At 36.5% G+C, this 15752-nt stretch overlaps 1 protein-coding gene across 2 annotated transcripts; it reads left to right on the forward strand.

Annotated features, from left to right (window-relative positions):
* The first annotated feature begins 3561 nt into the window (after positions 1–3561).
* On the forward strand, positions 3562–13304 carry LOC121424419 (phosphatidylinositol-glycan biosynthesis class W protein-like). 2 transcript variants are annotated; one of them, XM_041620103.1, is made up of 8 exons: positions 3562–3823; positions 5977–6170; positions 6576–6974; positions 7553–7712; positions 8350–8600; positions 9456–9597; positions 11063–11147; positions 12557–13304. In XM_041620103.1, the coding sequence occupies exons 2-8, from the start codon at positions 5998–6000 to the stop codon at positions 12784–12786; spliced, it is 1440 nt and encodes a 479-aa protein (XP_041476037.1). In that variant the 5' UTR covers positions 3562–3823; positions 5977–5997; the 3' UTR covers positions 12787–13304. The 2 variants fall into 2 exon arrangements, with proteins under 2 accessions (XP_041476037.1, XP_041476038.1); XM_041620104.1 differs by having other exon boundaries at positions 12566–13304.
* Positions 13305–15752: the final 2448 nt, after the last annotated feature.

Consider the following 15752-nt stretch of genomic DNA (forward strand, 5'->3'; position numbering starts at 1 on the left):
AGCGGCCGGTGGTGAAATGAGCCAATAATGTTAAGGGCCCAGACATCGCATATGGAGATTAATGAAAAAGCAGTGAGCGAGCGAAACAGGTGAACAAGACTTTGATATTTTTCTAATGTAGGCCTATGTGTCTTTGACAAAATTAGATATTACACAAAATCTAATTTTGTGGAAGACTTACATTTTTATGATATTAAGAAAATAATTATACAACTTTCACCTTCACTTTTCCTTTTTTTTTCTTAATTGTGATCGATTTGTATTTATTTGTTTATTTTTCATTGTTTTATTTTGGGGGTCGTTCTGGCTCCTCCATCTACACGTCATGTGGCAACGGCAGATTCGATTCACCAACAGGGGCACTGATGCCTCCCCCCCCCCCCTCCTCACCAAAAAAAAATCCTACATAAACAAAACACACAAGGACAAAGTCAGCTTTACAGTCGCATGCACCCTATTTTTTCTGTTAACCTTTTCAAATACCCCCCCCCCCCCTCCCCCGGAGCCAGCTAAAAATTGTGCAGCTCCCTGCAACCACGTACCTGGATTGATCTAGGGGGGCGGCAAGCCTGATGTCCATGTCCGCCTTTTTCCTCAATAGTCAGGTCTATAATCCCTGACTTTTTCTTCCTCACTGATTCTTTTCTTATTTCGAACAAATGGGGACGGGGTGCTTAAAATATCATATTGGAGACTCTCTGTTCCCAATTTTTAATAACATGGGCGACGGCTCGGAGCAAAGTTTAAAGAGGGGGGCACAGGAAAAAGGGCATATTTTCTTTCAAAAAGGGCTGTATCTTAAACATGGCCATATCCATTTTTTGCGGGGAAGTACACGTAAACTAATTGGAAAAACTCAAAAGCGAGATGGCAAAGCGACCGAGCTTAACATTGAGGCGTGTTTGCATTTTCTTACGTGAAATTATATTTTGTGCATACTTTTTGTGAAAAATCTGCAGTAAAAAATGTCGGTATCCGAAATTTCGAGGGAGGGGGCGATTGCCCCCACTCACACGACTCATGAAAATTAAGACACGTAGGATTATTTCAACATTTTTTTTTTCTTATTCAATATGTACTTGAAGAAGGAAGCAGAATGGAGCTGAATAAAAAAAAGGCGCTCATCGGGCACGAAAAGAGTGTTGGCTTTTTTCAGGACAACTTATCTGATATGAAGAACAGACACCTATGAGAAGGCAAAGCGGGGGCACTCGTTAATACATAAATAGGTCCTAAAGACGCAAGAACACGTTAGTGGAGACACTTTTCTTAGGCAAAAGGGGCACTCATACGAGAAAGGGCATATAAGAATGTAAAGGGGCACTTGCTAACGGCATAAAACGATTGTGTTTCGGGTGAAAGGGGCACAGGACATGTTGGTGTGGGGGCACATTTCTTGGGTAAAAAGGGCACCGATTCGAGAAAGGGCACTTACAAAGAGGCAATGGAACACTTGCTCAGATAAAAAAGGGTCCTTAATTCTCGAAAGGGGCACAGAAAACGTCCGTAAGAGGGTTTGGAGAGATAAAAAAAACTGACACTTATATGAGAAAGGGGTGTCGTGCGTGGTCTAGTGGTTCTGACTCTTTCAAACAGAGGTTCTTGAGTTCGAATCCTATATAGATATGGTGTGTTTTCTTTCAGCAAGAAATTTATCCACACTTTACTGCACTAGACCCAGGTGAGGTAAATGGGTACCGGCAGGAAGTGATTCCTCAAATAGCTGTGCGCAATCGGTAGACTAGCTCAGCCGGGGTAATACAGGAGACAATACACGATCGTGAGGGGGGGGGGCATTTTTATTGCATAAAAAGGGCACCTTTCAGTGCTTCAAAAAGTGGGGGCGCTGTGCCCGCCAGGATCGCCGCCCATGATCTTCTCCAAGTGGCGTAACCCCTGCAGAAGTATGTCTCTGCATGTGTTGTATTGATTTGAGTCCGACTCATCTTGGGTTTTAGATTTTAAAGAGCATTGAAAAAACGGAGTAAACAAAACTAGTTGAGACTGTGAATACTGAATATTATTTTTCCAGCCTATAGCATCAAACCCGCTTGTATTGGTGCCGAAAATATAAGATTATAATTTTCTTCGAGGTCTGACATAATTATGTAACCACTAGCAAGCGTTGTTACATGCAGCGGTATAGGTTGGCAACCTGACCTTTTATGCAGACGATTAACAATCTAAGGTTACCAACCTTAGAAAATCTAGATTAGGGTATAATATGCCGACCTAAATTTTCTAAGGTTGGAAAAAAAATTATGCAATCTGGCCCATGGACTTTTCTGAAAATGGCCTGATATACCCCCTTTTCCACACTGAGCATTGTTACAGTTAGGGCTCAGCCTCAGCAATTTCACCATCCGAAAATTAATGGCAAAGTCTTGATAAACCGGGCCCATGATTTTATCGAAACTGGTTTTTAAATGAGCACCCGACCACCCCCTTCTGTCTGTTTGTCAGCTGAGCATAACAAATTCAAGCAATGGGGTCGTTCGGCCCACTGAGAAATATACTTTAGGGAGTTTATTTTGCATTCATTATATACGGGTATAACGGAGATTTCAGCATCAGTCCACAAACTTAAAAGGGTACTCCGGGCTGAAAATAATTATATCTAAATAAAGTTAGTAAAATTCATTGAGCAAAATGCTGGAAATTGTAATCTAATAACAAATAAGGAAGTTATTCAGAGGCACTTAGAAGATTTTTTTTACAGGGGTTGCTGATTTAAATTTGATAAGAAAAAAAGAGAAGTGTTTCTCTTTAAAAATAAAGGTCGTTTTGGTCGCGGGAAATTTGACAAAAAAAAATGTTTCACTTTAAAACAAAAATGAAGGCCATTTTAATAATGATGAATTATTTGACAAGCAAGAAAAAAGGGGGTTAACAAAATGGAGATTATTTTGTTATATTTCTCCATTTTTGGCACACGTTACAGAATTCCAGGGGTATACCTATGAAGAATAACACACGCAGCACCCCCCCCCCCCATCGTTTTAATTTGGTCAAAAATTGAAATGACATCATTACACAAAATAAAGTACAAAAGAAATGGGGAAATGGGAAGAAATTGGGATATGACATCCGGGGGGGGGGGGCGTTTCATGAAAGGACTTGTCAGACGTTTTATCCGACACGGTCCCATTTTATCCGACAGTTACCATAGCAACAGTACATCTCAGCCAATCAATATCAGAAAAAGATGTCAGATCTGACAACTTGTCGGATGAAAATGTTGATGAAATGCTCCCCCGGTGTGACTTGGATAAATTTGCTCATTGGATATTCATCATGTATAGAACTATTTCACCGAAATAATGCAAACTTGCGTTTAAAAACTTCGTTATTCCTTGTTCGATTTTGATAAACTTTTCAGTGTTTTTTTCTTACTGATTTTCTTTATCAGCTAACCATATTATTTTCAGCCTGGAGTACCCCCCCCCCCCTCCCCCTTATTCCCTGGAAAATTTCCTGTTACGATTCTTCACATTTTTTACTGCACGATACCATATCAGTTTTCTGTCAACTTTTTCTCCAAAATTTCAGTCCTACGTCCTGCTGCAGCAGTCGACGGAACGACAGCGGAAACAAATTGTTGCCTGTTATGGTTGTTATATTTCTGAAATACAGCCGTAAATCCTACAGAGTTTTGGTCCAAAGTTACATTTTGGAAATACACTGTAGATCACGTATCATAGGAAGTGGTGGATCCCGAAGTGATAACTCCGCAATCATCTACAGTCCGTCCGGGAGTCAGGCTCAGCTGAATTGTGCGGCCCTACCACCGGGAAGAGCTAACGTTAGTACCCCGAAGTTTCGGGTGAGTCTCTTTCGTGATTCCGTTAGTTTGTGCGTGCGCATGACCACCTGAAAAAAAACTGAAACTTTCGCACCGAGATTTCTACTTTCCTTCTAAAACTGAAAGATCTAGCCCTAATTCATGTGTAAATGGGTTACAACCTCATTTCCGTCATTTATACGATATTGATTTCATTTTTAAGCAAGAATAAACAAGAAAAATATTGTGAAAAAAAGCAGGGGAAAACTTGTTTTCTTTTTAAACTTAAAGTCTAGATCTTGTTTCTTTTGATCTTTGCCAACTTTACAGATGCATATCCTCGATTTGAAGGAGTGAGGGGTTTCGCCTCATCATTCATTGTTTGTACAGCCAGCCGGCAGCCATTGGAAAATCACCTTCCCAGCTAACCCAGGGCGGGAGCCCAGGGGCCGATTGCACGAAATGGTCTTTCCAAGGACCGTCTTTCGTGTCGCCCATCTTTTATGATACGCTATAAGCGGGGTGTTTCTGAAATTTATGATTAAGAATAAGATTCGTTAGCTTGCTTTTAAATCAGATTTTATACAATTTCATGATATATCACATCATTTTATAAACAAATATTTTGTTTATTCTAATGAACGAATGAAATGTTTGCAGATGATTTATTTAAAATGCGTTTCACATGGCGCATCATAAAAGATGGGCGACACGGAAGACGGTCCTTGCAAAGACCCTTTCGTGCAATCGGCCCCAGGACCTTACCGTGTAATTGACCATACTCACCTGACTAGCGTGAAGTAGAATTATTTTGACCATATTGTATGGTCAAAATAATTCTCCGAATGAATAGTTAAAACAGAAATCAAGCACTTACCACGATTATATGGATGAAGGTCTAACGAGTGGCAGTTTCCTGACATCTTGGCACAAACTGGAACCTCAAAAACACGAAGAAAAGTTCTCTCCTACCCCCGTCTTGATCAGCCATTTTTGTTATGAATCGTAACAAAATGGCTGATCAAGATTGGGGTAGAAGAAGAGAACTTTTGGTTTTTTTTAGGTTCCAGTTTGTGCCCAGATGTCAGGAAACTGCCACTCGTTAGACCTTCATCCATATAATCGTGGTAAGTGCTTGATTTCTGTTTTAACTATTTATTCGGAGAATTATTTTGACCATACTTCACGCTAGTCAGGTGAGTATGGTCAATTACATGGTAAGGTCCTGGGCTCCTGCCCGCTACGCGGGCGGGAGTTCCCTGGGTTACTTCCCAGCCAATTGTATAGTAATTTAGTATCATTTTTCAATATCAACCTTGCTTATCATGACATGATCAGCTAGGCTAGATCTGTATTATTTCAAGTTAGGTGTTTTGACAAAATAATTCTTGAAATTTGATTTCTTTGGAAAATGACCCAAAATAAAATATGAAATTTAATATAGGAAGTGCAAGGAAAAATTGAAGAGATGATGGTTACGCCACTAGTTTTGCAATGTCAATCAAAGACTGAATGTATTCCAATAGTATAAGATAGAGTGGGATCATTTCACTATTTGACAATAATTCCTCTAAAAGCTGTATGCACCTGCATTGGTACTTGGTAGCCTAGCTTAGCCAAGTGATAATAATAGCAGGACCTGCTGGGAAAACAGTTTTCGGAACTGAAGTAGCTACCCTGGATAAATATACCATTATTATTATTTGCCTATTCATTAATCAGATCTTGATCTATAGGAATACATATGAATATTCATGATCTTGAGCTGCAATCCCTGTGCATGTGTAAATTGCGATTGCGATTTTTTGGAATTGGCAGTGAATGAATATGTGTGGGGAAGTACTGGCTTTAAATCACCAATTTTGAGACTGATAGAAGCATGGACAATGAGTGAAACCTTGCAAAATGTAAAGAGATTTGTTTTAGAACATTTGTAAGGTCAAGTTACATGAGTTTTATGATTTCATAACACAAAGTGACATCTTTGTCACTCGGATTGTCTGAACGAGTTACCTGGCTTGATGGTTCAGGTAGGTGTGAGCGTAGTGTAACGTTAGTGAAGTGTAGTGGAGCCTACACAAACCATCACTTGACGTACATAGAGATAAAAGAGAGGAGAAAGAGAGGAAAAAATGACCTTCACTGCTAGTACTACCTATAAAGTTTCATTTTCTCTGCCTTTTTCAAATTCACAGTACAATTCCTAGATCAGCAGAATGGGTGGAAATATGGATACCCCAGTTCTCTCAAAGGCCACATTCTATAGCGATCTGAATGGAACATCAAAAGGTGAAATATCTCTCATACTCTCAATCAACCCAGCTTCTGCCCTGCTCAGGGCTTCAATACAACTCATCTTGTGTTCACTAGGCATCACTGAAAGTCTGATGTAAGTAGCTTGATTTTAGTTAGGTCAATAGATAATTTGTTTCTGTCTTCATTTGATAAATGCTGTTATTTCCAATGGGATATTATTAGAATTGGTAATAGCTGTTTAAGTCTATAAGAAATTTGCCCCCCCCCCCTTTGTCAGCACAACCTGTCTTTTATCTCCTTTAATTTGTGAGGGTTTGAGCTGATAGATTTAGGATTGTCAAATTAACCTCTTGGCCTAATGTATCTTTTTACCATTTCAGGGAATGGGAGGGAATTTGGTGTTTGATGCTAAGAGAGGTTCGATTCTTATTATAAAATCTTATAATTTCTGATTTAAATGTTAATGATGAATCACTTTGGTCAAGATACAGGTAAAAGTAAAAATTTATCTTCATTCTTTCTTTACTTATCCTTGCAGACTGAAGATTCTCTTGGACTTCGCAGTGTTAACTCTACCCTTGCTACTTGCAGTCAGTCTCCTCAGCGATGGCGCCCTTTACATTCTTCTCACCGAAGTCATCATCTCCTTTTCTTTGGTCTTCATGGCAATGCATTATCAAAGCCCAAAGCGTAAATCGCTGTCTCTGAGCCAGCTGGGACAGACACCAATGGAAGGAAGGCTCCCTTTCATCACAAACTTCAGAGTTTTGAATAATATTGGGGTTGCTGTGGGCATCTTGGCCGTGGACTTTGTCATGTTTCCTAGAAGGTTTGCCAAGACAGAGACATATGGCACTGGTATCATGGATGGAGGGGTTGGTGCATATGTATTGATGAATGCTATTGTGTCACCTGAAGCAAGAGGACAGTATAGGAGGTTAGCTCATCTGTAATCTATGGTGTATGGCTCAGTCTTAAAGATCATTTATTCAATTATCTATATTATCTATAGGGACTGAACCATGAGTCAGGGTTTAGAAACCAAAGTGTGGCAAGCTCCACTGATCCACTACTAGGGATGTATTTTCCAACGTTAATTCAATTTCAGAATGAAGGGAAAGTTTATTGTGATGTATATCTTAACAGTTTTATTTTCTAAAGTCACGAAACAACAATTAAAAGAAAGGAGAGATTTGCGACAAGAACTACCATGTATTTTACCATTTTCCTTAATGAATCGATTTTTCAGCAACAGTTGTCTGCCCAGTGCCCAGTAAAATTAAATGCTCAACAACTGATCACTGAGATTACAAGGATTTTGATACCCATTCTAGAAAATGATTAGTTTATTTTGAAAAATATGAATATAACGGATCATATCTCTTGATCAAATTATTCCATTTTTGTTCCAACTTTCACAAATGAGTCATTGCTATAAGTTTCTTTCATGAATTGTTGCCTTTTCTGAAGATGATTACAATTTAATTTATGATTTTTTTTTGTTTTTGTTGCTAGGTCTGGATCAACTTCTGTGATGAAATCTCTGACATCATCTATACCACTCCTTGTCCTTGGCTTTGGTAGGTTGGTATCTGTTAAAGGGGTAGACTACCATGAACATATCTCTGAGTATGGCCTCTACTGGAATTTCTTCTTCACCCTAGCAGCTACAAAGGTGAATATATTAGCCCAACATATGAAATATGTTCCAACCCTTGGATAAAATTATGTAAAGATATAATTACGTGTAATGCTTCTTGTGTTTACTGGACCATTCTCTCATATTTTAATGGTAATAAAAAACTATTTGCTGTATCTTTTTGTTGTGAATTGAGTGTCAAATTCGAAAGAAGCATTGATGAAAGAGCACTACAGTTCGCTTGTATTTGACATTAATAAGTAGAATTACGAAACGTGTGTACATATTTTTTCTCATAAATTCACATTTATAAATAACATCTTCATGTGATCAACTACTAGCAAATTGAAATTACTTTCAGTATGATAAATCTTTAATGTAATTTGACATTTCTGAAATGAATTGAATATTTCATTTGCAAAGAAATAGATCTTTTGAAAGGAAATCTGCGAATCCAGTCAAATATGAATTTTATTGTTTGCGATTTTCTGCTTCAAATTTCAACTAATAATTCATTCATATTGGTGCTTGCTACATGGTAAATTACTTTATGTGTTAAGCATACTGTAAAGATACCTAATATTACTCTTTGTTAAAACATTCTCAATAGTACCCAGGTGTATTATTTTACTATATTATTTAATGTATAATTCATATTTTGTGTTTCTTCTAGATTTTATGCACCCTAATACTCCTCTTTGCCCCAGTGCATTGGAGTGCAGTCATCTCTGTTTCTTTAGCTGTTGGATATCAGTACCTGCTGACCCATCAAGGCCTAGAGGACCTGGTCCTACACAGTACAGACCTGAATGACTCCAGGAATGGGTTCTTCAATGCTAACAGAGAAGGTCTTGTTTCTTGTCTGGGGTATGTAGCAATCTACTTTGCTGGTGTCCGGCTTGGTCAGTACCTGTTAAAGCCCAGGTAAGGAATCTGCAAATTTCTTTTCAAAGGGAGAACAAGCTCTCCAGCACTTTGACTGTGTGTTTATAACTAGTCTTGAAAATTTACACTGTTAGCCATCAATGAAATACAGAAAATGAATTAGTCTATCATTTTATTCTACAGAGAAAATGAAACGATTTTGGGAGTAAAATACTAGTTTTGCAATTTGGTAACATAAATAATAAGTGTGGTATGAGTAGTGAATTAATGTTTCACATTCAAGTGGGCCTATATTTTAAGACTACAAAGTTCAGATTGCTGCATTGTGCTGGCCAGATATGAGTAGTTTAGGACTTAAGGTGGCGATATTAAAAGGCTGCTGGTTGAATAAAAGTTGCTATTACAGTAACTTTGCCGTCCAATGGTACATCCATCAAATCATGGATGTTGATTGGTCCCCCAAAAGGTAGCCATTAAAATGAAAGAAATATGCCCTTAAAATTGAGCGATTGCCCCAATTTGGACAGAAAAAAAATGCCCCTGAAAAAAAATTCCTACACTGGTTGCTATTGATGTTAAAGTTAAAACAATATGAACTTTTATCCAACAGCCATACAGGGCCCTAGGATTTTATTCATGGTTGCTGTTTTATTTTATTTTCCTTTGCAATGTTTTGTTACGAACAATCCTCAAAATATTAATGTATTATACATGTAAGTAAACCCAATTGATGTAGATGTAGTTCCCAAATATTTATTTGCTTCTCATAATGTTGATACTCATTTGAAATTTCAAAGAATTAACCTAGATATAATATAACTTTTGTTATCTCGCTTGTTAAGGTTAATATATTCACCATCTTGTTTGTTATTTTTGTTTGTTGGTTCACTGTAGGAAAGCTGTCAGCGAGTGGCTGAAAGTGTTGGTTTACCTCTTGATAGCTGATGTAGTCTTGTGGATTACCCTGGCTCAAGTAGAAGCACACATAGGACTAACCAGTCGAAGGCTTGCTAACCTCCCTTACGTCATCTGGAATGTAAGTTGTTTGTTTTTAATATATCTATTTACACTTAGATTGGGCAGGGCTACTGATTTTGCAAGCGATAGAGAAAAAAAAATGATTAAAAAATGTTTAAAAATAAGAAAAAGTATTAAGAAGAGTTGACTTTGTTGTGAACCATGCAATAATTCATTTGGAAATAACTCTGTGAGAATCATCTTACCCCCTTCTATTAATATTGCCCCCGGGACTCCCCTGCACTGAAAACTATTTAAGTAAAACTTATGTTAGTTGCAGATGTCAGACACATCTTTTTAAGTACTGTTTATTTTTGTTTCAATATTTGAACCCATTGAATACCAAATTCTGCAATTCTCATTTAGGCTTTTTACGGAGACCACTAGTTGCATTATAATGATAAGAATATCAGCTAGCAAGGATGGATACATAGTAACATTTCATTATGATTTTTCATTTTAAATGTAAATGCCAGTTGTGGTAACGATATAAAAATGAGTTCGTACAGAATCCAATGAAATAACCACCAAAGTGTCTGTTTGTATAAATAAAAAATATGTGCCAAAGATTCTGGAAGAAATTTTGTAATTGCTGAGAAATTAGCAAATAAGCACAGGATTCGGGTCAAGTGTTGGGCCGACATTCAAAGCAATAATAATACACTGTCCCACGTGCGCTTATCTGTGTTGGTGATCTTCAGTGTGAACATTTTTCAGGGTAGATTTCAAGATTTCACAGGGTCAGTTTACGTAACTGTACCATATCTAGATCCTCGATGATATACTGACAATTAAGCCTTGTTTTACAGACTTTCTCATGAAATTGGTGTTTACTGCAACTACTGGCATTTCTCTTTAATTAAATGCTCAGGATCCCCTAGCAGAAAGAGTAGAATTTGATTGTTAAGTTTTTTTGTAATGGTCTCTCAAAGTAGTTGAGAGGTTTACAAGAGCCAGGAAGTGATTGAAGTATCCTGCAGTTGAATGGTATACAAATAATGAATGTTCATGAGTGCAATGGACAAAATTTTTCATGAGGTGAAAAATGATGATCCATTCAACGAGGTGTAGTTGAGTTGAATGGGTCATTTTATCTTTGACCATAAAAAGTTTGCTGTCCTTTGCATGAATGAAAAAAACAAATCATTATTTGTTTTATATGACACTTTAAAATAGATCCTTGTCATTTGACATGTATGAATTTGATCCAAAAGTGCATGCAGTGCTTGCAGCTGAGTGAGCATGGTATTACTTTTGTCGCATACTTACATATAACAGAAATACAAACTGCAAACGTGTAGTGCCAGGGGTTCACTGAGGGTGTAATGGGCATAAATCATATGGTTCCAAATTGAACAATAAAGGGATCCGAAATCACACGAATGATGACATCATTGTAAAATGGGATGAATGATTGATCGATATCAAACAACCAGGTGTCATATAATATCTGTGGGTTTTTTTTTTCCATTTTCACTATCCAGGTTGCATACTGTATACATGTGCTGTGCAGTTTTCTCCTCATTGACATCGCCATGGTCATCATTAAACATCACTATTTAACAAAAGGTGAGTGATAAAATATTAAAATAATAATGATATAGGATTTGTATAGCAAGTATCCATCTTCTTAGGTGCTTAAGGCACTCCTATATTACCCCTCCTATGCTAGTTTACCGATTCCGGTGCTAACAGCTTTTTTGAGGAATTACTTTCTGCTGGTACCCATTTACCTCACCTAGGTTGAGTGCAGCACAATGTGGGTAAATATCTTGCCAAAGGAAAACATGTCATGGCTGGGAATTGAACCCATGTCCTTCAGATTGAAAGACGAGAGTCTTTTTAACCACTTGACCATGACGCCCCCCCCCCCCAATAAAGAATGGAATATAAACGTAAACATATAAAGTTTCCTACTCGTTAATCAGAGTGTTATTGTCAAATAAATAGTTTTTAGCAAGTACTCTTGGTATGAGTCATCTTACACCTGTTGACTCTTGGAATTCTATGTTGGAATAATATGTTCGCTTGGATCATGCATGGGGGAGCTCAAATTAAAGGCTGAATTGTATTTTTTCAATTCAATTTTTTTATCTTGTTAATGTTCAAGTTTTGTGATTGTGTATCATACCACATATACTGACACGTATTGCATGGGTTAACGAACAGATTTTAATACAAGGGTATTGTGGATTTACCTAACACTAGAAGTAATGGTTGAGTAAGTACAACTTTACAAGTCAGGAATAATGACAAGAAAATACCAAAATTCACTCAAGATATGATATAAATAAAGTGTCATGTGAACATTGATGACATTTTTGCTCTTAACCTTTGCTTATACTCTTGAGTTGCCTTGAATTGGCATGACCCTATTTTACAAAAATAGGGAAATTTTGTGATATTCATTGGACAGACGAACTTGTTATAGGTTTGAAATAGATTTTGGCTTGAGTGAAGAATAATGGCTGCAAAATGTTAATGTGGCGACTCAACATATGCTCCAGTCTTAATATCTCAGAGGGCGTAGGGTTAGATTTAGGATTGTAATAGAGTTTTTGGCTCAGAATAATGTTGAGGAACAGGTTAGGGTTTAGTAAGGTTTGAAGGTTAGGTTCTACGTCGGGCTTAACGTGCAGATTTTCCATTGGAGCAATTGTTATGTAGTTATTCATGTACCTCCGTGGGTTTTTTTTGAAAAAATAAAGCACAGTTATTTTCAATGATAAACCAATAATGATAATGATTATATCGCAATGATATTAAAGATAGTAACAATACTGGTGATAGTGATAATGACAAGAATATTGATAATGATGATAATATGACATTGTCAATAATAACAACGACAATGATGGTGATGATGATGAAGATGATAATGAAAACAAAGATGAATATACCTATAATATGTTGTAAAAAAATAATAATCATCTACCAGTATACATTTTAACTCTCTGTTTATTCTATTTTGTTTTCACTGTTTACAGAAAAACCAGAGCAGCTTTCTCTACTGGTGTCAGCCATCGGTCAAAATCAACTCCTGTATTTCTTACTCGCCAATGTCCTGACTGGTCTTGTAAATCTATCGATAGACACGATACATCAGCCCGATGTAACATCTTTTGGTATCGTCGCTTTGTATTTATTTGTACTTAACTGTGTTCTAGTGTTTTTCCATCTAAAGAATATCAGCACTAAATTCTGGTAGATGTTCAGTGATTATAAAGAGGTGTATATTCATTTTGTCTCCAAGCAGTTGGTCTATCACTCAGAAAGTCTAATACTGCATGGGCTAAATCTATTTGACCCAATTTCCATTTGGTCTACACTGTCTACACTTTACTTGGTTTAATAGCCACTTAGTCTAATTTTCATTTAGTCTAATGACCAAATGGTCGAATTTTCACTTCAATATATGCTAATATGCTAATAATTGTATATATATTTTTTTCAAATAAAAATTTGATGAAAATGAGTTAATTCGACCATATAGCCTAACTGGAACTTAGGCTAAATGCTAATTAGACCAAATGGATCGTGGATGAACTGGTAGTAGGAGAACTAGGATTACATCATGTGAGATGAGACCAGATGGAAAGTAGACCAAGTGGGTGGTGACCAAGTGGCAATTCCACAGAAATAGATGAGGAGGGCATTTTATAATAGCATTTTCACTTGGTCTTAAGAGCAATGCACACCTTACGACTGGTCAACGGTCCAATTTTTGGAACATAATCGCATTTTTCTTATTTTCTGAAAATGTGAATGAAAAGGAGCTGTTTATTTGAGATTCAAATTAAACGTAAGAATACTAATATAACAAATTTGGATGATTGCAAGCCTTCAGTTTTTAGTAAAAGTCGAATTAGTTTTAAATCGTAGCCAGTTATACGATTGTTTTGACGTCATTACGAATACATATTAAATTTGCTTTTATTCTAATAATGATGATATCATAATCACAGATTTGAAAACCAGTATTCTTACAATGATTTAGCACATTACACAGTAAGATATTCTATGTCTCAATATAAGTACCAACTTATTCTGTCACAGACCAATCGTAAGGTATGCAGTGGCCTTAATACCTGCTAACTACCTGAAAAATGTGGAAGCTCATCGTTTAGCCCGAATATTCCGACCATTCAAATAGTTGTGTGTAAATTTATAGAATGCTTTATGAAACGGCCATTAGGTTTGGTGCAATAGTATGTCTTTCATTTTAGAGATAGGCCTATAATAAACTGCATTGAATATTGTAACTTTAAGATGTGATGCTGGTGAATTCTTTAAGTTGCCATTTCTTATCATGTTGCTGTACACATATACATGTTAATCTTCAGTGGACTGTATTGTCCACGACGAATACCATTTTCTTAAATTTTCGTTACCATTGCCAGCTGCCAAATTCAAAACATTCCAGTTGGAATATCATGATTTACTTTTGCAATTAAATGGAATAATGTCTCATCATCAATTTATCTTTAGACTCCTCTCAATTTCTTTTGGAATGTTGGGAACAGAGAGGGAGAGATAGGTGGGGGGTGAGAGAGTAAGAGAGAGAGAGAGGGAGTGCAGCAAGAGAGAGGAGGATGTAATAACATTTTCGCAGTAGTATCCATAAATGTAATAACCTCTTTAAACCCATATTTGATTTCTTCCTCTTTAATAAGTTTAAGATTTTGTTTTGCTTGAAACAAGACGGCAACAAACCCAAAAAGCTACAAACACAAAAATGATAATACAATACAAATTTAGTAATGCAAACAGGTAAAAATGGCAGAAGAAAATTATTTTTTTTTTACCTCTGCCACTTTGCCCCTATCAGTTTTTCCTGTGCAATTTCACCTCTTTTATTTTTTTCCTTGGCTATTTTGCCTTTGCCATTTTTGCCTCTTCTATTTGACCTATCCTTTTTTTTTAGAAGAAAGAAGGAAGGAAGGAAGAAAGAAAGAAGATAGAGAGAGAGAAAGAAAAAAAAGAAAGAAAGAGAATTAAAGAGAAAGAATGAAGAAAATATGAAAGAAGAAAAGAGAAAGAAAGAAAATCGTTCAACTTTGCAACTTGACCAACGTCACAACCATATACATTTATATGAGCACCTTCAAGACTTGAAGGTGCATGTAATGACGAAGCGAGACACAAAACTTGTTGCTTGATTACCCACCAAACGTACAAAGCTGTACGGGTTTGTACAACAAACTTCCTCTACATTTCAAAAAACGGAGATTTGATTTCAATAATTGAAACACCCTTGTTCTCTCATTTTAAATTTTTCATGCTGCTTTATGCAATCGTGTAAATACATTGTAATTATTGTTTTGGTTTCTGTATTTATGTTTTATTTGATCAATGAAAATTGAAAGAAAAAACACGTGAGTTTGATTTCTTAAAATGCAAAGTAAAATCCCAAGTTATAAAGACATGAACAAAACAACATGCACGTAATCCATTCTTACCACTGATCTATATTAAGTGCGTATTAAAAATAAGTTTACTCTTTGAAAAAGCCCTAAGAATAAAAAAAATATAGAACATGTGGGTAATTTTTTCACATATAATCTTGGGTTTGGGTCTCATCTATCCAATGAAAGGAAAAGTTTTGACAGAATACTACACTTGATCAGTGAGCACTGTCCATTTTTGTGAAGCTCGCAGAAATCTGCGCAGAAATACTCGTTTTCGCACTGTGTCAAGGGGAGAGGGCAAAATCAAACTTACTCTGTGAAACATTTCTCATACATTTCCCTTGCACTTTTATTAAATTGAAATAAAACGGATACATTCAAGCATTTTGTAACAATTTTGCCACCCAAAACCAAATTTATACAATTCCACAACCGAAATCTTGAAATGAGTTTACCCTTTTTGTGCCAGCTGGATCTGAGGACATAATTATAACTAAATCTGAACAAAAGTTTATATAGACATCTCCAGCATTTTTTCACAAAGTTTTTATCATTTAAAGTTGGTTTACATTTCATCTTTCATTTAATACTTGTTTGTCCACACTTTTTTTCAAACTTGACAATAATTAACAAAATGAAAATCAAGTCCAAGCCATGTCCATGATGCTATGTATATCACAGCTCAGTGTAAAGCAAATATCGTCACGATGGCCTCGGTGTGTCGGGAATGGGGTGGGGCGCAATGCACTCCTCGAAGTGTTTTGGA

Source organism: Lytechinus variegatus, chromosome 11 (genome assembly GCF_018143015.1).
Source record: "Lytechinus variegatus isolate NC3 chromosome 11, Lvar_3.0, whole genome shotgun sequence".
Lineage (NCBI taxonomy): Eukaryota > Metazoa > Echinodermata > Echinoidea > Temnopleuroida > Toxopneustidae > Lytechinus > Lytechinus variegatus.